Here is a 23,850-nt window from a genome sequence, read left to right as displayed (position 1 = left end):
AACACGGGGATTAAACCTCCACAGCTCACATTCTAGTCCGTACTAGTCTTCTCCTCCTCCTTCTTACTCACAAGAAAACTCCAGGCAGTAAATGAATACAAAGCCCCAGGAGCCCTCACTGCAGTGCTAGAGGGTAACACTGGTCCTTTGAGAGACAGTGGTTTAGTATCTTCTAAGCTTCCCTAAACCATTTTCACATTTCTATAAATAAAGCTGCTTATCACTGTACTTAAGCTTCAGGAACTTTAATTAGACCAGGAATTCCTCTAATGATTAGATAAAGGCTGTGGCAATGGATTGGTAACAGCCTTAAACAAAAACAAAAGGATCTCTCCTCCTCTTTCTTCTTTACATGCATCTTACTTGGGAAAGTAACCAGTGTCAAACAAAAAAATTGCCAGAAAAGCCTCCTTTCGAATGCTTTAAGCTTCTGTTAACTAAGTGGAGAGGAAATGATATACCTCAGCACACCCTGTAAGTAACAATTCCAACTTTGCCTTGCACTTGGGGCCTAAAAAAAATCATAGAAGTACTAAACTTCAAAAGAAAGTGTACACCAGATAAAAATTTGAAGTGCTAGACTCTTCAGCTGCTTTAGAGAGGAAAGCAGACTTCTGAAGCGTCCCGAGCTCAAACATTACAAGAAGACAAAGATTTACATCTGTAAAAGCCTTGTACATTACAGCATTCATCAACAAGAGTTAACTATTTAGTACTCCTTCCAGAGGGTTTATTGACGAAGCCGTATGTGTTTGACCTTGAACTGTTGCTGGATTATTGCACTCGCCTGCAGCAGTAGCTGTTTCCAGAGAAGCTGCTGAGCAGCGGTGAGATCTGCCAGGAGGACAGGGTGTCACATACTTGCTCATTGTGTTTACTCACTACCACAATCCAACTTTCCAGAGACAAGAAAACTACCGTGACTTGACAGTGGCTATTTACTGCTTTGTGAACTTGGCTAGGCGATCAAAGTTACTTTTAAAACGTGTAATCCATATGCAGATCTATTTTAAAAGCTGCACCACAATTAGCACTTAAGAACCACACAGTTTTACGCTAGTTGGGTCAAATTAATTTTATTATGCTCCATGATGAATTGCCACCAGTGCAACATCCTATTCACTGTACATTTCAAAAATTCACATACTAAAAATTTCAGTTTGATAAATGGAAAACTGAATGATTGAGAAGTTCTTACGGATTTCATACGTACAAGTGGCTAGCTGATATTGTCTATGCACATAGAGTGTTGAGATACAAAAGCCTCATGCTAGTTCGTTAATTGCTAAGGCTATCTGGACAGTCATTTAACCAGAATATATAAGAGAGGCCTTCATTACAATGTTTAGCAACAATGCACCAGTATCATGAAATGCTATCTTCTGCTCATAGTGCAAGTGGCAGAGTGCCGAAGCATGCAGTTATGACTAACTTAACTGCTGTTGCAGTCTTTATGCCTGAAATTTATCATGTACAAACACTACTTTAAAGTAAATATTAACCTGGACACCACAGAATGTGAGTGTACTTTCTGTATGAAGAAAAAGAAATAGAAAAACCCAAAGCTTTCTTCGGCCAGTATCTACAAATCAAGGTTTTATTCAATAAGGTAACTTCAGAGCTCCCAAAACCTGGAATAGAAGTATGATTAATGAACTGTGATGCTTAATTATTAACTATATTACAGAAATTCCAATTCTGGGAACATAACAGCTAAACATATCTAGTAAGTAGCATGTTAGGAAAACCTTTAGGCCTCATCTGCTTAATTTTAAAATGCCCTATATGCAGTAAAAAATAAGGGAGCAGTGCCAGAAGTTATATGAAAGCCATACAAATATTGTCCTTATACACAAGTTCTTAACTCCACTGCCATTAGCTACCCCAGGCTGCACTACACTTGATCCAATGCTCAAGCCGTTACAGCAGCAAAGCTAGGAGGAAGTGTTTCTAGCAGCAGAGGGCAATGAGAAAGTTATGTGCTTAAATTACTCTTGGAAGGAAGTTAGCATCCTCTGAATAATTTAACTACAACCTTACCTCTCCCACTACTTTTCAGCAACTTTCCTTTCTTCTCATATGACTAAATTAATTCGCTAAAGACTAGGTTATAACTGGGTTAGAAATCCAAGCCGTATCATGCAGGTCCAGCCTGTCAAGATCAGGTCAACACTGGGTTTCAGTCAATACAATTCCGATAACTTAAATTTAGTTTGATAGCTTGACTACAGTCAAAGACCCAGGACACTACGCATTAACTACGCTCCAAATATGACTGACTTAACTAAACATTCCGTGTCAGATAATGTGGTTTTTGAAAAGATTTTCTACCTGAAAGTTACAGTAAGTACAGTAATTAATGCTGCAGATAGTAAGTACCCACATAGCATAGATTAGTATTTTGTAATAGGCAGATATGCCAATGTTTACTGCACTACAAAGTACAACTTATATAAATGTGCAAGCTGTGAAATGAGAATCCCATTTTCCGTCCACTTATTCAAATATTATTCTTGTGAATCGGGCTCTTGATCTTCATCACGACCCTCGGTCTTAAAGCCAACATATGAAAGCAGAATATTGCCATAAAGTTCAGTAATTATTCAAAGTGTATATTCTGAGTTAATGGCTTTCCAACTTTATGGATGTAGGATTGGTGTTTCAGCATTTCTTGTGTACCATAACGCAAAGACTGCAAAGTAATACCACTTATGTTTACTTTATTAGTACACCAGTGTCCTACAAATTTTAAAAAGTACTTAAACATTATTGAAGCAAGCATTAAACGCAGCCCTTCAGCCTGAAAACACATAAAATTGATTTTAAAAATAAATCAAACTGTAGCAATTGCCAGCCTCCAGTATAGCCCCCAGTAATTTACACTTCTTCATTCCGAAAGTAAGAGCTGGGAAGGAGGGAGAAAAAAAAAAAACAAACCCCAAAAGAAAGAAGACTGAACTTGTCTGCATCAAAGATGCCTTTACCACTATTACAATGTAAAGCCATCCTGTTTAACTTCAGATAGAGAGTTCCCTAACCGAAGGATTTAATTACTATTGCTGTTCAATAGCAGTCAGTATTGCTACCGTTAGGGCAAGGTAATCTTCACAACTAGCTGTGCATTTCTGTAGTGATTTTGTTTTATGTAAAGCATACTGCTAAGATTTGAACTGCAATGTTGTGATGTATTTGAAACCATGCAATAGTATAAACCAGCCTCAACATTCATGTAGCGTTGCATTTGAAATGAAGGGGCTAAATAAACTAAGAGCTGCATCACTTAAAGAACATAGTGCTATACTAGGTTTTAATAAGAAAATTTAGATACAGAAAAAGTAGGGTATGAAAATAGTGTTTTCCTTCTTGCATTATAACTAAATTACATTAAGGTTTTTGTCAGTCTCACATATTACATTTAAACTCCCTTATTGATGGAATGGAAAGTATTCACATGTACATGATCATCCAGGTGTAAACTTGCACACATTAACAGGGAGTAGCTTTGTAGAGGATTATGACAAACCTTTACAGATTAAATGAGGTATTGCACAGATTAATAAAAAAGCAAAAGGCAACAAAAATATACAGCAAATTGGTAGAACATTTACATGATAATTTTACAGAATCCGTAGACAGAAAGTAGTGTTTAGTATATCATTCACCTTAAAAAATATATATATATAATAATATATGATCAATCATCCCATTCGTCATCATCCTCAAAGTCTTCTTCATCGTCTTCATCCTCGTCTTCATCTGTAAGACAAAAAAACCAAGTCACTTGCATGCACCAAATTAACATGACAAAAGTGTTATTGATTTCTCCCTCAACTTTCTGAAAACAGAACAATCAGTTCAAGGAGGTCATGACAATACATTTGGTAATACTCTATTTTAAGATTTCTAGACAGGACATTTGGTTTAGACAGATACTGGCTGAAAGTTAAATCTCATTTGTTTCCTTTCTCACTCCTTTCCCCCCGTAGGAAATATGTATCTTGTTTTCTGCTATGCGAAAAAGAATCACAAGCTCTCATTTAACACTTACTACTTATTACTCTTTCTTAGAGAATATGAGAGTGGCCAGCTTGTTCCAGATTGGGTTTTAAACTTCAAGGGCAGATTAATTTCTGAAATGTAAGAACTGCTTTCCCAGTTTTACTACATAATGCGATTTCTGTTTACTGTACAAGCAGATAAAAAAAATAAATTGTGATCTAAAGTCTGCTGTGGTTACTGGAATATTCTCAGCTGTGTAATGCACATTAACTTCAACATCAATGATTGTTGTTAACTTCATTCAGCCTTCCACTATTTTTATATGTATCATAATTGAAAAATTGTAGTCTGTTAAACTACTTATTTGTTAGGCAAGGGCATTTCCTTCCCTAAGGAAGCGCTGTATTTAGCATTCTTCTGGTATTTAAAGTACCAATATTGGAGATGACTACATAGGGCACCAAATCAAACTATATTATATATCAAACTTAGTCAAACGGTCTGCAGAATGCAAGTCTGGTTCTGGTATCAAGGCAAGGTCGGGAAGAAAAACATATCAGAGCCTAAACAAAAGAGATGTAACCAAACAGCTGCACTGCAGCTACTGAACTGCATTTATTATAAGCTGGTATTTGAGAAATGCAAATCCTCTTGCAGCCTTATTTTTTCCAAGCACTGAAGTGTGAGAAGTTGATTCAGTATTAGTATGGGACTAGTCAAGTAACACCAGTTATCTGACTATTACCCAGCAGGTGGCATCCAAAGCACACTGGATGAGTCTTTGCAAGAGCTCTGGCTTCTAGAAATAAAGTATTAAAAACCTTCTTTCCAAAATATTTTTGACAACTTCTTTCACTGGAAATCTAGTGGATAAAAATAAGTCAGTCATAAAAAAAAAAAAAGCAAAAAAAAAAAAGCTATTTATAAGAATATTAAGCTTGATTAGCAAATTTTAATTCAGTATTACTCCAAACTCCTATACACCAGAAATTCAAAGTAGCATGAAGTAACCATTCAACTCATCACGAGGGGTCTGCCTAGAGCATTCTGTATTGGACTATATGCTGAAATCCATGCTTTTTTCCAACAATAACTCTTGAAAACCTGACACCATCAGGTCAGAAAAATTTCATAGACTCACCTGAAGAATGAATGGCTTTGCTCCTTTTCTGCATAACTTCCATTAATGCACCCACAATTCCTGAGGTGGGTGCAGGTGTAGGTGGTGCACTCTCCTGACCATCAGATACCTTGGAAAAAGGATACAATGGAAAGATGCAATTAGCAAAATAGAACCTGTGTAATGCGAGACAAACTTCCTGTTTAATGAGTTTATTTTCAGCCAGAAGGAAGAGTGAAACTGCAGTTTGTTTCTTTACCTCAAGCTGAGTTTTTATAAATAAAAAGTCAACCTTCTCTCTTTTGCCATGTAATACAACTGCATTAGCCTATACTCAAGATTAAATATTTTAGCTCTGACATCATGAAGTGAGTGCTCAGCTAAAGGAAAGCTTCTTAGTATGTGTGGCTGCTGAATTATTATTTGTTTTATCCTTGGTGTATACTGTCAAATATCTTTTCTTGTTTGCCTTTAACCAAGTCTTCTTTGGGTTGATAATCTCTTCGGAAAGTAGTAGACTTTGATACTGCATATCTGTAATGGCAAATAAATATTGACATGCCCTCGCACTGTTTACATCGAAACCTCAAGTGCAGAGGAGAGGCAAAAAAAAAAAAAAAAAAAGTGCTACAATGAATTATTTTGAAGATATTCAGTAACATCAAGAAGAAATAATAATAGTGATAGCCTGAGCTGCAGCAGGAACAGCAGAGGCATCGCTCATGGGCAGCACTTTTCCAGACACAGGCAGCCACCTTCTTACAAGCCTCAATGTTTGCTGAGCACAGGTCCATTTTAAGATGGGGGGGGGGTGTGGAAATAAAAAAATCTAGTGTTGCCTTCCACTGCCATTACCACTGAACTCATCCCCTTCAGTTGTTTAGACTATTTCACTGAAGTATTCAGGAGAACAGCAATCTTTCATAGTTCTTGCAAAAGTGCTTTACAGCCACAATACTGTGGTATCATCATTGTAGTATTTATGCTTAAAGCTTTACTGAAAAGCGAGAAATGAGTTTGAAACAAGGATAATTTCATGTACCAATACTCATCTATAACAAATACGTGTTCTAAGCATTTTCTCAGTAGTACCGTTTAAAGCATCAGTTCAAAAACTCTAGACGTTATGATCCAGCCTGAAACAGAGCCACAAGTTACTGTTCACAGTGCAATACTGCAGCCATTTGCAAGTCCCAAGGGGACACAGGTGAGAAACAGCTTTTACTCACTGATTTCAGCTGTATACCCTGTCGTATCTGGTCTAACAGTGCATCTCTTCCTGAGCAGGACACTGGTCGACTGTTCTGTTCTACTTTCTTTAACTGAGCTCCTTCTCTGATTTGATCCAAGAGTGCTGCTTTGTTTCCTGCAGGAACTGGGAGCTGGTGATCAACCTCTGAAGGAAGGCCTGGTGGTGGAGGAGGACCAGGAGGGGGTGGTGGAGGAGGAGGTGGTGGAGGAACAGATGACCCACTTGCCGGCGGTGGCGGCGGTGGAGGAGGGCCGGATGGTGCAGATGATGAATGCACTGGTGGTGGTGGAGGATACATCCTGTTTGGAGGAGGTGGGGGCACTGTGGCACCAGGTCTAGATGGAGGTGGGGGCGGAGGTGCTGCTGTGGGAGCTCTTGAAGGAGGTGGAGGTGGTGCCCCTCGGCCCCTAGCAGGGGGAGGAGGAGGGCCCGAGCTATGGGGAGGTGGTGGTGGAGGTGGAGGGGGTCCTCCCCTGCACGGTGGTGGTGGAGGTGGAGCTGAAATGAAACAAAACAATTTCAGTTACATGCTACTCGGTACCCCTAAGTCTTTCAGAGACTACCAGAAAAAAGGCTTTGCCTTGCCTTTTGCAAGGATCTCTGTGCCTGTGCAAATTTTACCAAATCTAGATTAAGTTAAATATAGCTGAAGATAAGTTATGCTTATATGAATGCAAACCAAGCTGAATATAGCCCCTGTGTCTGTTGTGTATTTTGTAAAAGAATCAACACTGCAGGAAGCAAGTGCAATACATAAAAAGACTAAAGTCACAAAACAAGCTTGGCCATTAATTTTGGTTTGGTCCTGTGGCAGTAATTTTCTTCATAATCCAAGTGTATCTTAAGTTAGTGTTTCAATTTCTCACGACAAAATGCAGAAAAATTCTGAAAGAATCATCTGAAATTTTGTTGAGCTAGGACAGAAGGCAAGAGAAGGAGGTTTTAGAAAATACACTTAAAGTGAAATACAGAATTCCCACTTTATAATCTATCCATTATTTTATTAAGGAATTACAGAGACAAATATTTTTTGAAGCATCATCTTCTAGCAACAAAAAAGTACTAATGCATTACGATGCAACATAAACTGACTCTTAGTCTCTTTTACTGAAAATTAGTTCCAACAATATCTTTATGGAAGGGACGGTAGAAAGGAAACAACTTCAGGGCTACCTCAATGCACAGGATCAGTTCTATATGAAGTGACCTTGAAATGTGCTTGCTCTGTTAATGGCATTTTAAATAGCACAGTTTCATTTCCTCTGCCATTAAGCATCTAATGGCTTATGGTACTTTAAGTTGTGTGATTGTTGCACGTAACTACTTAATAATCCAGGTGCCATCATACAACTAGAGAAAATTCACATTTGATTTCATATGCTTTGATAATGAAAAGGGTATTACACTCAAGAAGATACTTCTTTACCTCTTCTATTATCTCCTTCCTGTTACTGAGAAAGTAGCTGGCTGTGCTGGAAAAGAGGGGACATCCCTAAAAAAACCCCGCGATTTTGAAGAAATCGCCTCCTTCCCTGCTCATGCTAGAGTAACATACCCCTGTGTTTTACATGTTATGTTCTTAAGTTCCACAAATTGCTCTGTTTTTTATTCCATCCCTTCAAGAGAACAACATGGGGACAATCTCCTCTCAAACTTCATATATTTTGCAAGAGACATACTGCCAATACTCTTGATTAAAAAAAAAAAAAAAAAAAAATCGCACCAATTTTTGGCTAATATGACTGTAGTTTCCTTTTCGGCCACTGGAGGCCAGTATTTTCAAATATAACTTACTCAGCAAGCACTACATTCAGTTTTTTTGTATTACTGAAAAGATATAGAACATGGTCATGCTCCAGAGCGTGTAGATTTTGAACACAAGGTCTAAGTTATCCTGTGGGGAAAGGTTTTGTCTGCATCGTATATAGAGAGATATACCACACCCAATCTTTGGAAATAGTTTAGGAGTTTTTATAAGGCTTGATTTCACTCTGCTGGAGTGAAATGAGGGAGGAGGAGCAAGCAGGGAGCTCCATTACCTCATCCTCTCTCCCTTCCCCCCCGCCCCCAAACAGATGGTACAAGCAAAGCAAGAAGATAATTTCATTTTTTATAAATGCACATTAATCTGAACATGGCTATTAACAAAAAAAATGTATGTCAAATCTTCTATTGATGGTATTCTCACTAAAAAACCCCAACCAACAGTACCAAAAATAAGGGAAGGGCAGGAAAAACAAGCAAGTAATTTCTATCTGAGCAGAGCAACATGTCTGCAATTCTCATCAGCATCCTAGCAGGGTAAATACATAAGCACAGAAATTCTTGCAACAAAACACAGAAAAATGTGTTTCGGTTGAGAAAGAGCACTTCAAACAGCAGTCAAGCCTACACAAATAACATAAGTTCAGATAAACCTACTGAAATACTGGAATATTTTATCTACCGCTATCAAACAGTGCAGAGGTAGATTATTATCATGCATGTTAAAGATGAGGCAGCTTTTCTTTCAATTGTATACATGCAAGTGGTCGCAACTTGAAGTTAACCCGTATGTAATAGAAAAATAGGCATTTTTAAAGTATTTTAAGCTAGTCATAAGACTAAGCCAAGTCTTCTCAATCCAATTTTATGGTCAGCAGTCTGGGATCAACAACTCTGTAAACATTTAAACAGAGTTAAGATTACGTAAAGAAACTGACAGATTTCTGAGGAAAAAAAATAACTGAAATTTTGCTTGCAATTTAACTATGGAGTTTGACTATAATTTTCAGTATTGCAGTCAAACAGATGTGGACTAAGGTTTCTCATCTAGGAAAGAAATCACACAGCAGCATGAATACTTTGAAGCATATGCTTAGATGCCAGCTCAAATACATACCGCTCCACCGTGGGGGACCTAAGGAATAAATGTAACAAGTCACTGTACCCTGAATCTCTATCTCTCCAGTCACTCGAACATTTTACTCGCTAGTTTCAAACTGCTGTAATTTCAATGGCATTTATATCCTATTTCTCTTGAGAAGTGTTCCAGGCAAATTTTGGAAGTTTGACATTGGTAGTCTAATTTTCAGACTGACTTGCTATGTTCCACTAGATAATGCATCAGTGAGATGGCATTTAAAGGTTAGGCAGGAAATGGCTTATTTGAGAATTTGTTCACAGCAGAACCTTGCTCAAAATTAGTACTTTTTAAATTAAAAAAACCCCTTTTTTTCTTTTTTGAATATTAATATAAAATTTGGAGGCCTCTAGCTGTTGCAAGGCTCATTACACAGTGATGCCAGGGTAAACAGGCACCACACATACACCTGTCAGACGTGCTACTACTACTACTATTGACAACAGCAATATTGCTTCTAAGTTTTTAACTTATTTACAAGATTTAGATTACAAAATAAATATGCAACATACACAGTCTGAAAAATCTATATGGAATATACTGCATAGCTTTACAGTCAGACTAAGCATTACTGGAAATTACTTAACTGACATTAGGTAAGATCCTTAATCATTAGGGAACTCTCACAGGTCAAGCATGAAATATTTTTACATAGCGTATGGTATACAGAAACTTTATGAAATCCAGTGCAACTGTGGTGACATGAAGTCCAGAGAATCAAAAATCACTCATCATCAACAGCTTCTACTCTAATCCTTAAGGCAAAAACTGCCCTGCTAATTTTTACATGGCAATAAAAGGAATCCTACCTTGTCTGCGTAGTTCATTTTTAACAGCTTCCACACCTCCTGTTTTTTCAATGAAATCATATATGACCTTTGAGGTTTCTTTGTCTTTTAGTTGAGCTTCTGAAATTCCACACATATCAAACAGGTTTTTCAGTTCTGGGTCTAAGTTGTTCACCTGCAAGTCAGATATGTTAGGTTTAAGTAGCTTGAAATAGAAGAATTTTTTAAAATTATCATTTGTATTGGGAAAAACCCCCACAAACTACATGGTTAAAAGGAACAGCAAAGCCAAAGACATGTCTCTGGGTTGACTTTTCAATCAGAAAGGACTATTTTAGGGGAGGTATGTACCCTGCACAAAACCTTAAGTTATGCATGTTTTCCCATCAATCCCAGATCTCTCCTACTCCCTTCTACTCCAGCATCTCTCTCTTTTTGAATCATATTATAAAAATCACAATTTGTAACTATTTTGATGTACAGTTAAGTTTATTTAATGCCAATCTTCACAACTTACATTAAAAAGCCTCTAAAGTTTTTAATTATTCAGTGTCTTGAATAACTTATTAAATTACTTACATCAAAACCTGTGTTTGGATCCCAACCAACATGTCCAATGTGTCTAAAAAAGCAGAAAAGTTAATTTAATCAGCATAAAAAGTACCTTGTTAACTAAAATAATAGGACACCAAGATAACTAGAGATTACTGTCAGGTATATAAGACCCTAAGCAATTCTAACTTCTCAGTGCCCCACTTGAGAACGGAATAGTAAAGCTTCCTTTACTCTCCCTTTTTGTCTTGTGTCAAAAGACCAAGCAGAGAAGTTATTTTCCTCCATTAGGTTACAATCTGTGGCAAAACGTGAAGGCTCCACACCTCCCTGTGGTGCATACGGATGGTGATGGAAGGACTGCACAGAGATCAAGAGAGGAGTTTGGCCTTTACATAGTAACTGGACTTCAAGCTACTGCCAAGGTCTTGACTATCATACAGCTGGAAAACCTCCACCTCCCCACCATCGCTGTTTGTTCTCTCATCACCTTTCTCCTATTCACTTCTTTCAAAGAAAAGTCAGGACTGTTTTCAGCTGCCATCTTCCTAGGCTTCTAGTAGCCCTCACACGTAGCTACTAAAGTATTATTTTTAGTTGATTATAGCATCACATAAAAGCCAGAAGAGTTCGTGCCCTTCAAGCTACTTCATGCAACTGCTGTTGACTATAGAAGACAGAATCATCACATTACCAGCACTCCACATTCTGGATTTCTTTTTGCCAATGGCCAGTTCTAGAAACACAACCAGTCTTCAGGAAATCCAATTCAGAATTTTAAAAATACCAGGTGAGCCATTAGTAACCAACATGATCTAGACTAAGCTTGTCAAATTACAAGGACTGTTTCGCTGTCATACAGTGCCTAGTGCAACAGACCTTGTATTCTTGCTTGGGTCTGTTAGTACCACCAACAGCATAAGTATTCTTAATGAGATTACTGAAGCTCAATGATCGATTTTGGTCTTGGTATAACTATGATTAGTTAACTGCTTAGTTTGAAGGGCAAGCAGCAAAAAATCTGGTCTAAAAATTACATTATGCCACAGAAAAGGAAAAAAGGGAAGCCCCCTGTTTTGCCTAAATACTTAAATGCCTTTTACTACCAAAAGATAGGATGATTTATTGGTTACAGAATTCTGGATGTTAAGCTACAGCTTGCTTCACATAAATTAGACACACATTTCCTAAAACATAGTCCCATAACCAATTGTAATGTATTAACTGGCATATGGAAGTTGACAGAAATTTACCAGCAAATACAATCTTACCCATATATCTCTGCATATCTGTGCAATTCATGGTGCCCTTTTAAGAGGTTGTGGGCATACAATTCAGAGCTTAGTGTACTTAATTGATATTATTAAAGTTTATAGGGAGTAGTGATAGGGTTATTTCTCATTTATTTTTCATCCTTCAGAGTAAAATAAGTTACTTGTACACATTGACTGTAACACATTGTTTTCAGAGGTCTTTTTCAATGAAAATGCAGACTTACCAGGTAACTGCAACTCTTATGTTACTTAAAAGAATGTATACAGCAAGAAGTTATATTAATGTCAAGTATAGTTTGATTTTTTTTTTCTCAGAACACTGAAAGACCACATCTTTCTAACAGGAGGCATTTAAAAATTCTGTCTACTGATTGCAACCTTGATCTGGCATAAACAGTGACAGTGCTGGTCTTCCCCAGTATCACTGCACAAGTTACACACAAGTTGCCCTACTGGCACATTTGCCTAACAATGCCAAACACCAGTTCCCATATGTTTGTACAAAACCAGCAATTAAAGTATCTTACACAGTAAGATGACACTTCACTGCACTCTACAGAAAAGCATACTGGACCTTAAGCTGAACAAAATAGACTTTCAATCTTCTTTTGCAAAGCTTCATCACTTACAATTTAACATTACATTTAAAGATATGGGAACATATCTTTAATGAACTTCATTAAATATTTTATCATCTTATTCTCAGCTTCACTAGGTCTCCTTTAGTATTTTATGAGCGCACATAGTGTTTTGCAACAGTCAGAACCTGACAGACATTATAAACAAAGTCTCAAATTCATTTTATATCTGCACAACCTCTTCTACAAATTCCAATTTGAGGTAACACTAATGCAAATCATTATTTGCAATTTTGTCCGCATATGTCGAAATCTGCATCAGGAGAGCTACAACAGTGACCAGCTACCAATCACTATTCAATTTTCTTTCTTTCAGTTTTCATTCTTTTCTGCATTTTTCAAGTGACACGAATAGATGCAGCACTTCACTGATACTCAGATCAGAAAGAACGTGGTTTACGTCTGAACTGTCTACGCACAGTCTGGTTAGGGAAGCATTTTAGCCCGTCTCCTTTTACTTTCTGACCACTATCCCATTCTACAGAGCACTCTCTCAAAATGCTGTGCAGTAACATTCTGTAACTGGTAATACCAGCATCACTTTTATCGAGTTTTATTCTGGGAAGGCAGTCAGTGGGAGTGATACAAAATAATGGTTCAAAAGAACAAGACGTTCACTTGGCATGTAAACCTCACACTGGTTTTCTAGTACTTCACAGAAACTTATCCTTCCAGTAACTAACTCAAGCTCTTTAAATTCCTGTTACTTTAGCAAACAAAGTAGACTTATTTTAAAAGGCAGAAGATTAAAATATCAAATTATAGTTCAGGAAAACAATAGTTAACTTAGTGAACTGACCAAATACAAGCTTCAGTAAAGTGAAGCTTAAAATGATACATCGTAACTATTCTATAAGGTTGAAGACACATAAGAAACAATATCAGAAAAAACCCAACCTATTCCTAAAAAGCGTGTACATGCACACTGTCCTTTTGTCATAAGATACAGGTACTAGCCCACATTCCAGAATAAGTAAGCTTGTAAACAGAAAGTCAGAGATAAAGCTATGGCTATGTCGTTTCTGCTGTTATGACAAGGCAGGACCACATGTATTTTGTATGATGAAGCACAGCTCAGCAGGCACAGCTGTAAGAACAGCACTGTTACAGAGTTGACCACTGAGGTTGAATCGGAGTCTGTGCTGAATTGACCACTTTAAAAAGACATTTTTATGCAGCTAAATTGTTTCTAAAGTATTTTAGGATAGCAAGTTGTTTCTTGTTTACAGTAAACTCCTCACCTGTGTATAAACTAACTTGCTTTTACACCCCACAGCATTACAACTAGCATTCACTGTAGTTCAGGTTAAACACAATAGCCACACATTTAAGTCTTGAGGATTTGCAAAAATTTGACACACAACACCCCCCCCACCCCCCCAAAAAAAAGCAGCCCAACCCAAACCCAAACAAATTCTTACTGGAAATTAGATGGTGTTCCAATATCTGCCTTTGTCAATCTTCTTTTTTTAGTTTTTCCTTTCTTCTTTTCTTTGGTATATGAAATATTGTTGACTTGTGGAGTATAAAATCTGTTAGTTGTAATTTCTGGGTTTTTGATATCAACAGTTGCCATTGGTAGATTTGGGCCTGTGAAGGTAAAGTATGGGATTTTTATTACTGTGTTTCAAAAAAGCCATATTTAACCTACAAACCTTTTCGAGTGTCAAAATACTTGTTCTGTAGCCCTAGTTTTCCATGCCACATGCATCCGGCTGGGTTCAGAAACAAACTAAGTTATTTGCTGAAGAAAAAAGCAAAACAAGACATATTGCTAGAGCAGAGCAATGGCAGAAAAAAATTTCTAAACTAGAATTTGATTTTTACAAATTTGGCCAAGAAAGTAATTCTAAACTCAAGAGCTTTCATGTGCACAGAACACATGGAAAGAGACACATTAAGGTACAGCACAGCTACAATCCTAGACAGGATTAAAGAAGTGAGTGCCATAAACAGTAACCCCAGCGCACCATTACCTTGTCAGCACAGTAAATTGATCTTAAAGGCAAGGGAATCTTCGCTTAATAAGCCCCAAGAGGGACCACTTTCTGCCATCACACACAGAACTAGAGTATCACAAGAACTTCAGATGGCTGCTCTGGACACACTATTGTCTTCAAATGTATGATTTTGCATTTCTTAATCTTTGACAGGTTTGTGAAACAAATTAAAGTCCCAGATAAGAAACAAAGCATGAAGAGCAGTGACAGTGAAAATAGCACCAGAAATAGAAATTAAACACTCAAATCATTAATGATGTTCTCAAACCTTGTTCTTCATTATAAACAATTCCAGATTACTACTCTCATTATTTAAAATGCATCTGAATTACACTCCTGCCAATTTCAGCATTTTAGTATTATATTACTTGGGCAATACTAGCAAATACACCTAGTACGTTTACCACTCAGGTTTTTTAGTTTTGACAGAAGATAACCCTTGACATAAGTGACAGTAGTATTTAAATATTAAGAGGCAGTTTATGCATTTTTCATACACACGCACGTAGATGTGTATTTTTAAAGAAACCCGTGAAAAGGGTAAGTAATCTCATTCTTCCAAAACTGAAACTAAGCAGTCAATTTAAGACCAGTTTGGCCAGAAATAGTTTGAAAAGCATCCTCCACTGAGTTACTACCCAATGGCTAGCAAATCAATTAAAACAAGACTCATGCATCCAGTCTTACTGGGCAGATGATAAATAAAAACGTCTAGTTAAACATTGATAAATCTGAACCTTATTTTGACATTATTTTTTCATAACTGCATTTTGTATGGGTAATTCAAAGATCTCCTAAGCATTCTGAAAGCACCAACAAGCCTTAGGTTTCACAGTCCAAAGTCTAAATCATAAAGGAGAAGGAGACAATACAATAGATAACACAGCTGACATTTGGAGTTCAACACCTCAGTGGGAAGCACCTAGTACTGGCCAGACAAGAAACAAGAACAGAAACACAACACTGGGCTAGACAAAACACATCTAAAAATCACATGACAACACCTATGTTCCTGTAGGAGTCTTAAAGGACAAGATTTAAAACTGCAGGAAGAAATTCTAAAATGTTTTCTGCTAAGCAGAAATGCTTTGATCTAGAAATGTTATGACCTAGACAGCTGTCCTTTGAGAATCCCAAAACCACAAACTGACCACATACAACCAAGCAAAACAATGTGTACTGTTAAAGTCACACTTGAAGTTAACATTAATTCACTAATTGCCAAATATTATCACCTCAAAACTGAGCAAGTGGAGTTAAGTAAATCTTCAGGATTAGTTGAAAGTTACAGTCTTAATTTCATTAGACTAAAAACAAAAAATACTGTAGGTGTTAATTTTCGCTTTAATCACCTACTATACTTTCTCACCATTACAGTGATATTTGTAGTTTCAAAAACTATACTGAGGTTCAAAAAGAAACACGTACCTTAGCACATCTAGGAAATTCTTGATAGTCTTCTCACAGTTCCTAACAGTCTTTGAAATTACACCTTTTTGCATGTAAAATCCTAAAGTAACCATATATGGTTTTAACCATGCAAAGCAGTAGCCATTTGCAAATTGCAGTTTTATTCAGATGAGCTGAAATGAATGACTAATAGCCTGATACTAATAATATTCATACTAGAGATCACAGCAGACTCTAAAGATGAAAATTTTTCTTACCGTCAGGTTTAGACCTTAGATGTCCACGAGGGATAAAAGAACCTTGGAAAGAACTGTACTCTTCTAGAACTGCCATATTTATATCCAGTAAAATTCTTCCCATCATAAGACATGCACCTTCCCCATCAGGTGTAGATAACTCAATAAATGAAGACGAGAGAGGCACATAGAGCTCATCATTAGGAAGTACCTGACAGTACAGTGGCCTTAAGCATCCACTGTTATCAGTATCTGTAACATCTTCAGAAGGAGCTCCAGAAAATGTAGTACAGAACATTTTGAAATGTTAATTCTATGAAATTCTTTGTATTTTATTTAGAACCTCTCCAGGCATCTGTCTCAGACTACAGACAGCCCTACAATACATGCAAACTGCTCTAGTTAACATCTGAAACAAAATTCTGCCACATGATTCTTAAAGATTCCCTCAAAACCTAATTCTCTGACAAATCCTTACTTCATCCAGAACTTCACTAAGAGGTCAGTTCAACCACAATAACTCGTCTTTATTTGCATAAAGAGACCTAGCTATTACAAATGAGTGGAACATAAATACCAGGAAATTACAGACTAATACATTTTACATAACTGTTAATGCCAATTTGATTTTAATCCTGCAATTCTACAAAAAAAAAAAAATCTTTAATCCGTGCCATTGAAAACGTCATACAAAAGAGACAGAGTGCTTTTTCCATGCAGCTTCAACGTATGCAGAAAATCCAGACAAACAAGCCCCACTAAAAATTCCCCACAGTATTTCAAGCATGGATCATGTGAGTACAGAAATGTGACTGCTCTTGTTTTTCAGTTTTAAAGGTAATTATGCACTGATACCCAATAGAAAAAAGCAGGTGTTCCTTCCCCCCGCCCCAGCAGAATTTCACTGCATATGGAAAGTAAAACAAGAACTAGCTAATCCTACAATAGGTTGTATATTATTAAAAAAAAAAAAAAAACAACAAAACAAACCCAAACATCTGCTCTAGCCTGAATTCCAAATACTGAAATGCCAAGTCTGTACAGCGCATAACCACCCCAGGCTATTACCTGTACCCTGACCATGTCTCACCTGTGACTACAGAGGGCATGACCCCACTTAACTCTTTGTCAGCAGAGAAGCCAGGCATTATATAATTTGACAGAATCAGAAAAGAAAAATGGACAGGTTGTGAAAGAGTACATGGATGTCCCAGAGAAATGGTTTATTAAAAAGCAGAGATGCTCAGAACTTTGACTAGCAATTATAAAACTTGAATCACTGGGCATAAACCTATGTCTTTCACAGAATATTCAGGATAAAGGCATAGGACCAATGAATGCAAGTTTAGTATGTGAGTGTTTTTCTCAAAAACGTGGTTGCCTGAGGTCTTACAGGATGGATTACGGAGACTATTTTAAGTACAAAAGTTTTTGCAAGCTTAGTTTTTGCAGGTTTAGTTTTCTTAAATCTTATCCCAATCACAGATAGCAAACTAGACAAACAAATTTTTTGTGTTACTGTTGGTAACATTTACAGTAGAGACGAAGGCTAAATTTTTTGTGGTAGGTGGCACTACACAATCACCATTGCTGTTTTTCTTCCCCTCTGCGCTGCAGATACTGCTATCAGGGATGCACTGTTTAGTGAACAAAACCAAATGTTGCTCAAGAGGCAGAACAGTTACAACCTCCTGAAAGCTCAGAAAAGCTGGTATGATTGTTTCAAAACTAAACAATCCAGTCCCAGCTGAAGGAATCGATACTAAAAATGCCTGGCCTAAACTGATGATTGTCTGAACTTCCTCAAAACTTAATGTTTATGAAAAAAAAAATAATTTTTCTGAGAAGTATTCCATATAGAGGGGGGTGGGGGGTTATTTGGATATATGACATCAGTAGTTCCCATAATTCAGGATTAGTTACGGATTACATATTTTGGTGACCTACTGAGATGCTTGGATGCCTCAGGTAGCACAAATTTAAGACTACCTCCTCAGGCCATGAGGGGACCTCAGTTGACTATACCATTGGCTCAAGCAGCAAACTAACATACAGTGATAGGACCTGTGATCTGGATCACCAACAGAAATACCACAGGAGAAATCACTTTGTAACTTCAGTGTGAATCTAGAGCTACAGAGACTCCAAACTTGATGTGCATTTTTCACTTGATTTTAGAATAGACGATACAAAAATTTTGGATCAAATTGATACATAGTTTTAACTCCTTCCATCAATTTAATGACAGGGGCTCCTGAGAAATCTGTATCTTCATGCTAGTCAGATGTATTCCTGAGAGGCAAATAGATTCAAATAATCCTTCATGCACCAAAAAAAAAAAAAGTAATATTGACAAACAAAGAATCACAGAATCATAGAATGGTTAGGGTTGGAAGGGACCTTAAAGATCATCTAGTTCCAACCCCCCTGCCATGGGCAGGGACACCCTCCACTAGACCACGTTGCCCAAAGCCTCATCCAACGTGGCCTCGAACACTTCCAGGGATGGGGCATCTACAGCTTCTCTGGGCAACCTGTTCCAGTGCCTCACCACCCTCACAGTAAAGAATTTCTTTCTAACATCTCATCTAAATCTCCCCTCCTTCAGCTTGAACCCATTACCCCTTGTCCTGTCACTACAATCCCTGATAAACAGTCCCTCACCATCTTTCCTGTAGGCCCCTTCAGGTACTGGTAGGCCGCAATTAGATCTCCCTGGAGCCTTCTTTTCTCCAGGCTGAACAACCCCAACTCTCTCAGCCTGTCCTCATAGGAGAGGTGCTCCAGCCCTCTGATCAGCTTCGTGGCCCTCCTCTGGACTCGCTCCAACAGCTCCAGGTCTCTCCTGTACTGGGGCCCCCAGAGCTGGACACAGTACTCCAGGTGGGGTCTCACCAGAGCGGAGTAGAGGGGCAGGATCACCTCCCTTGACCTGCTGGTCACACTTCTTTTGATGCAGCCCAGGACACGGTTGGCTTTCTGGGCTGCAAGCGCACACTGCTGGCTCATGTGGAGCTTCTCATCAATCAATACCCCCAAGTCCTTCTCCTCAGGGCTCCTCTCAATCCATTCTCCGCCCGGCCTATAGTCGTGCTTGGGATTGCGCCGACCCACGTGCAGGACCTTGCACTTGGCCTTGTTGAACTTCATGCGGTTCGCATGGGCCCACCTCTCCAGCCTGTCAAGGTCCCTCTGGATGGCATCCCTTCCCTCCAGTGTGTTGACCACATCACACAGCTTGGTGTCATTGGCAAACTTGCTGAGGGTGCACTCGATCCCACTGTCCACGTTGCCGACAAAGATGTTAAACATTGCTGGTCCCAGTACCGACCCCTGAGGAACACCACTCGTCACTGTTCTCCCTCCACTTGGACATTGAGCCATTGACCACAACTCTTTGAGTGCGACCATCCAGCCAATTCCTTATCCACCGCGTGGTCCATCCATCGAATCCATGTCTCTCTAATTTAGAAACAAGGATATTGTGCGGGACAGTGCCAAATGCCTTCCACAACATATGAGATATGATCAAAAGGCTATGCTACATAGTTAGCTGGAAACACTGAAATCTAAATTTTATGGATGCTTTATGAAATCTGTCATCATTATGCCTGCCTTTAGACAAATAGGCTAACTTTTAATTTCAGCATTCATTTCTGTATAGTGATCCTATATATACATATTCTGAAGACCAAGCAGTAAATGCAAGGTACAAAGTTTTCTTCCCAGTTTAAGCTGAAGGGCCTCTGTCGTATTTGCAACAAAACACTCCTCCAAAAACATTCTTTAGGAATGCCAGCTAAGCCACAAATCTTTCAAGCTACAACTAAACAAATACCAAAGAACAGAAACAAAACAAATATACTGGTCTCCAGCATAAGAGTTTACTGCTTTTGCCACCGCATGCATATCTGTTGTGGTTTAACCTGGCAGGCAGCTAAAACAACTGCACAGCCATTTGCTCATGCCACCCCCCGCAGTGGGATGGGGGAGAGAACCAAAAAGAAAGGGAGGGGGAAGTTAAAACTCATGGGTTGAGATAAAGACCGTTTAATAGGACAGAAAAGGATGATGATGATAAATATACAAAACAAGTGATGCACAGCACAATTGCTCACCACCTGAAACCAATGTTCAGCTAGTTCTCAAGCCAAAATGCCTCCTGGACAACTCCCCCAGTTGTATATGGAGCCTGATGTCATATGGTATAGAACATCCCTTTGGCCAGTTTGGGTCAGCTGTCCTGGCTGTGTCCCCTCCCAGCTTTTTGTGCACCCCCACCTTCTTGTTGGCAGGGCAGTGTGAGAAGCTGAAAAGTCCCTGACTGCTTGGCAACAACTAAAACGTCAGTGTGTTATCAACATTATTCTCATCCTAAATCCAAACCACAGCACTATAGCAGCTGCTAGGAGGAAAATTAACTCTATCCCTGCCAAAACCTGGACACTATCCTGAGCAAGTCCAAAACAAAGCTATGCATAAACAGTAAATGACAGTAGTAGGAAAAAATAAAATGCAGTGATTCATGCAAAAAAGCTTACCATTTGGTGGGTCTCGTCTTTTTTCTGTTGAAAAAGAAAAGGAGCTATTTATTCATAGGTATCACAGGAAAAATTCATTCTAAATTTTCAGTTCTACTGAAGCTTTCAGTGACCTTGAACATAAACTTAAGAATCTATCAATATCCTTAAAGCCTACTTGCAGTTGAAACAAAGCATTACAGAACAATAAAAACTAAATCTGAGACAATAAGCACTGATTTCGAGTGAGCAAATCAAGCAGGAGTAGGAAAGAGCTATTGAGTTGGTTTCAGACATTTTGACTCCAAAGTAAGGTGAAATATTCACAAAGCAGCTGTTTTGGTACAACCTATCAAATCAAGATTTTTGAAGCATTATAGTTTCTGATTTCCTCTGAATTATACTGTTCCTTCATTCTTATTTGAAATATAATTAGCACTTTCATACAGTATTGTTCTCCCTCAGAACCTAAAATATATTATAATTATTTTTGGTTTTATACAAAGAAAATAGGACACAGAGGGGCAAGACACTTGACCTATGTTATCCAACAGGTAAATGAATAATAAGGAACAGAACTAGAATCTCCTTAGTACTAATCTGATATTCTATTCACAACAGCAAACTGTTTCACAGAGCATGAAGAATTTGGCTTGATGATTTCAAATGTAGTTGTAAACATTTCACACCTCAGTGCTCTCAGGCTATAATAATAAATTTTCCTTTAAAAGGGATTTCCTTCACTTATTATTAATCCCTATCCACCACAAATAACATTTACCTACCCTGCAACCGTCCTTCAAAACCCCCAGTATACAGTTACACTATTTGTGTACCTACACACACTCTTAACAGTTTTGGATTTAGCAGTACCCATATGGGCAAGCAGTTTGTCAGCTCACCACACCAAAAAACACAGCTCTAAGGCAGGCTGTGCATTGCTCCCTTTCAGATCTGGAGTATATGAAATCTAACAGGGACTCCTCAAGAGTTTTGTATTAAGAATTTCTAACAGACATTTCATTTTTCAGAGAGTCCCAGAAAACCTGCTAACTTACTATATTTTTCCAGACACAAACATAAGGGGAAGGGAGAAGGCGCCTCCACAAAGGGTGCTGACCTTATCCTAGCAATATTTTTTAAAAATCTACAATTTTAAGTGTGCAAGGCAAGTCAGCCTCATATCAGTCAGCTGATCTTCAGGTAGGAATAAAGAACCTGTCAAGGTCAACACACCTTCAGAGGAAGGGGACCAAAACCCCTTGAGAATCAACTTTTGCTTCTAAAGACAGACAGTTGCCTATTAGCTCACAGCAGGTTACTTTTAGACAGAGGAGGAGAACCTCTGCAAGGGTGCCTCAGCAAAAGGTATCAGGGCTGACGGGAAAGAAAAAAAAAAAAAAAAAAAAAGCTTTTTGCTGAAATACTATGCTTTCTTTTCCTAGAATATTCAGTTTAAGAAACCACTGATGTACTGCCAAAAAAAAAAACAACCCCAAACAAACCAAAAAACAACCCCAAACTCAAACTCAACTTTTGGAACTTAATTAAGAGTTTTATTCAACAACTCAGAGACAGTAAAGGAGAGTGCAGGACTGAATGCAAGTCGTTTGGCACAGGACAGGAAGCTGGCAAAAGCAGGACGTATTGATAGGAAGTGTTAAGTGGCCTTGGGCCAAATCATGGGAATCCATTACAGTTTTCATTAGAAGAAAGAGTTCAAGAGAAAAGATAGTAGAAAACAAAGTAAGACATTTTAAACATTTCCTGTAATTTTTGCTGGGTATATAGAAGATTAATTTGTGGCCCAAAGATACCAGATCTGTTTTTCTGTGGTTCCCACTGCTGACTAGAAAATACGAACTCCTGTTCTGAAGTAGAGATGAGCTGACTGGAGAGTGGCAGATTTCTCCTTTTTTGACAATGGAGATGCCTACTGATCCAAACCAGACCAACTTCACCAGCTGCCTATGTCCAAAAAACACAGCTCCCTTCCATAAGTATTCCTGGAAACCAGAATGTTCTCTGCTGAGACTTGAATCCCATGCAAGCCAAGCACTTCAAGAGATGTCCTTATCTCCCAGACAGCAAAAGCAAAAGCTGTGACCACAGAAGAAAAAAAAAAAAAAAAAAAAAAAAAAAAAAAAAAAAAAAAGCTGTCTGTATTAAGTACCCAGCTTGAAGCTTATGAACTGTGTTAGGAAGAGCATCAGGAGCTAAAAGCTTGTGGAGGACAAAGGCAGCTTCACAGAGAGGGCTAACAGAGCTCCCACCCATGAGCCACGAGCGGTCCATAAAAATTAGTCAAGAAGCCTCCTAGTTCAGAAAGGCAGTTCAGAACACGGCTCTGTTCTACAAGTCTCTGGTGACCTTGTAAGGCTGAGTGCTCAGCATGTGGAGAAGACACGTGTGTGTACACACATTAACATTTCTGAGGCAAGATAATAAAAACAAAAACTAATGGTACCCACGTGCAAGAATACCCAAAGTGAGAATGCATTACACTGGCACACACTGAGGAGAGAAACACTGTGTTCACCCTGCTTACCAGGGGAACTATCTGGGATTGGTTTAAGGTGTAAATGGAGAGATTATTTAAGTAAATCTACCAGAGAAATTAACTAATTATTGTAATTTCTTCCTAACATAAGGTTAAGAATTTAATTGACTTTAAAAAAAAAAATAATCAGAATTTAGCTAGATGAAAACCAGTGTGATATAAAAAGATTATGAAGACATATCAATAGTTCTTTCTCTGCCTTTCTCCTTCATTCTGTTCTCTATTAGATATTTTGTACATTTGCAAGCTTTTGTACTTTCTCTATTTGGAACCAAAAACTTTCACCTCTCTGGAACTCCAGATGCACTTACTCAGGAGTTGTCTGTATGCTGGAGTACATTTCATGCTGAATGAGGAAGAGCAGAATACTGTTGCCTCTTCTTGCAGCCATTAGACAATATTTTGTGTACTAGTCTCGACACCAAGAACATAGTTTTGTGAGCCAGAACTGCTGTTCTTGCTACCTTCCAACAACATAAGCTTTCCATAAGACTCCTGGAAAAGACTCCTAGCAAGCCCTGAATGGTGTAACAGCTGCTAAGTGATCACATGGAGCACTCAATTCAGCTGAAAGCATGTCAGGTGGCATTGCTATGAAA

General features: G+C 38.3%; 1 protein-coding gene across 1 annotated transcript in view; it reads right to left on the bottom strand.

Annotated features, from left to right (window-relative positions):
- Positions 1–1,060: 1,060 nt before the first annotated feature.
- WASL (WASP like actin nucleation promoting factor) overlaps positions 1,061–23,850 on the bottom strand; it is a 53,637-nt gene continuing 30,847 nt past the window's right edge. The window contains exons 5-11 of the mRNA XM_075743071.1: positions 20,713–20,736; positions 13,947–14,115; positions 10,641–10,683; positions 10,083–10,236; positions 6,349–6,869; positions 5,141–5,249; positions 1,061–3,756 (exon numbers count right to left, since the gene is read on the bottom strand). Coding sequence (XP_075599186.1) covers positions 3,695–3,756; positions 5,141–5,249; positions 6,349–6,869; positions 10,083–10,236; positions 10,641–10,683; positions 13,947–14,115; positions 20,713–20,736 — 1,082 coding nt within the window. The 3' untranslated portion in view covers positions 1,061–3,694. The remainder of the gene's footprint in view (positions 3,757–5,140; positions 5,250–6,348; positions 6,870–10,082; positions 10,237–10,640; positions 10,684–13,946; positions 14,116–20,712; positions 20,737–23,850) is intronic.

Source organism: Balearica regulorum, chromosome 1 (assembly GCF_011004875.1).
Source record: "Balearica regulorum gibbericeps isolate bBalReg1 chromosome 1, bBalReg1.pri, whole genome shotgun sequence".
In the NCBI taxonomy this organism is placed as follows: domain Eukaryota; kingdom Metazoa; phylum Chordata; class Aves; order Gruiformes; family Gruidae; genus Balearica; species Balearica regulorum.
The sequence above is the reverse complement of the archived record's forward strand: the minus strand, read 5'-3'. Positions and strand labels throughout refer to the sequence as shown.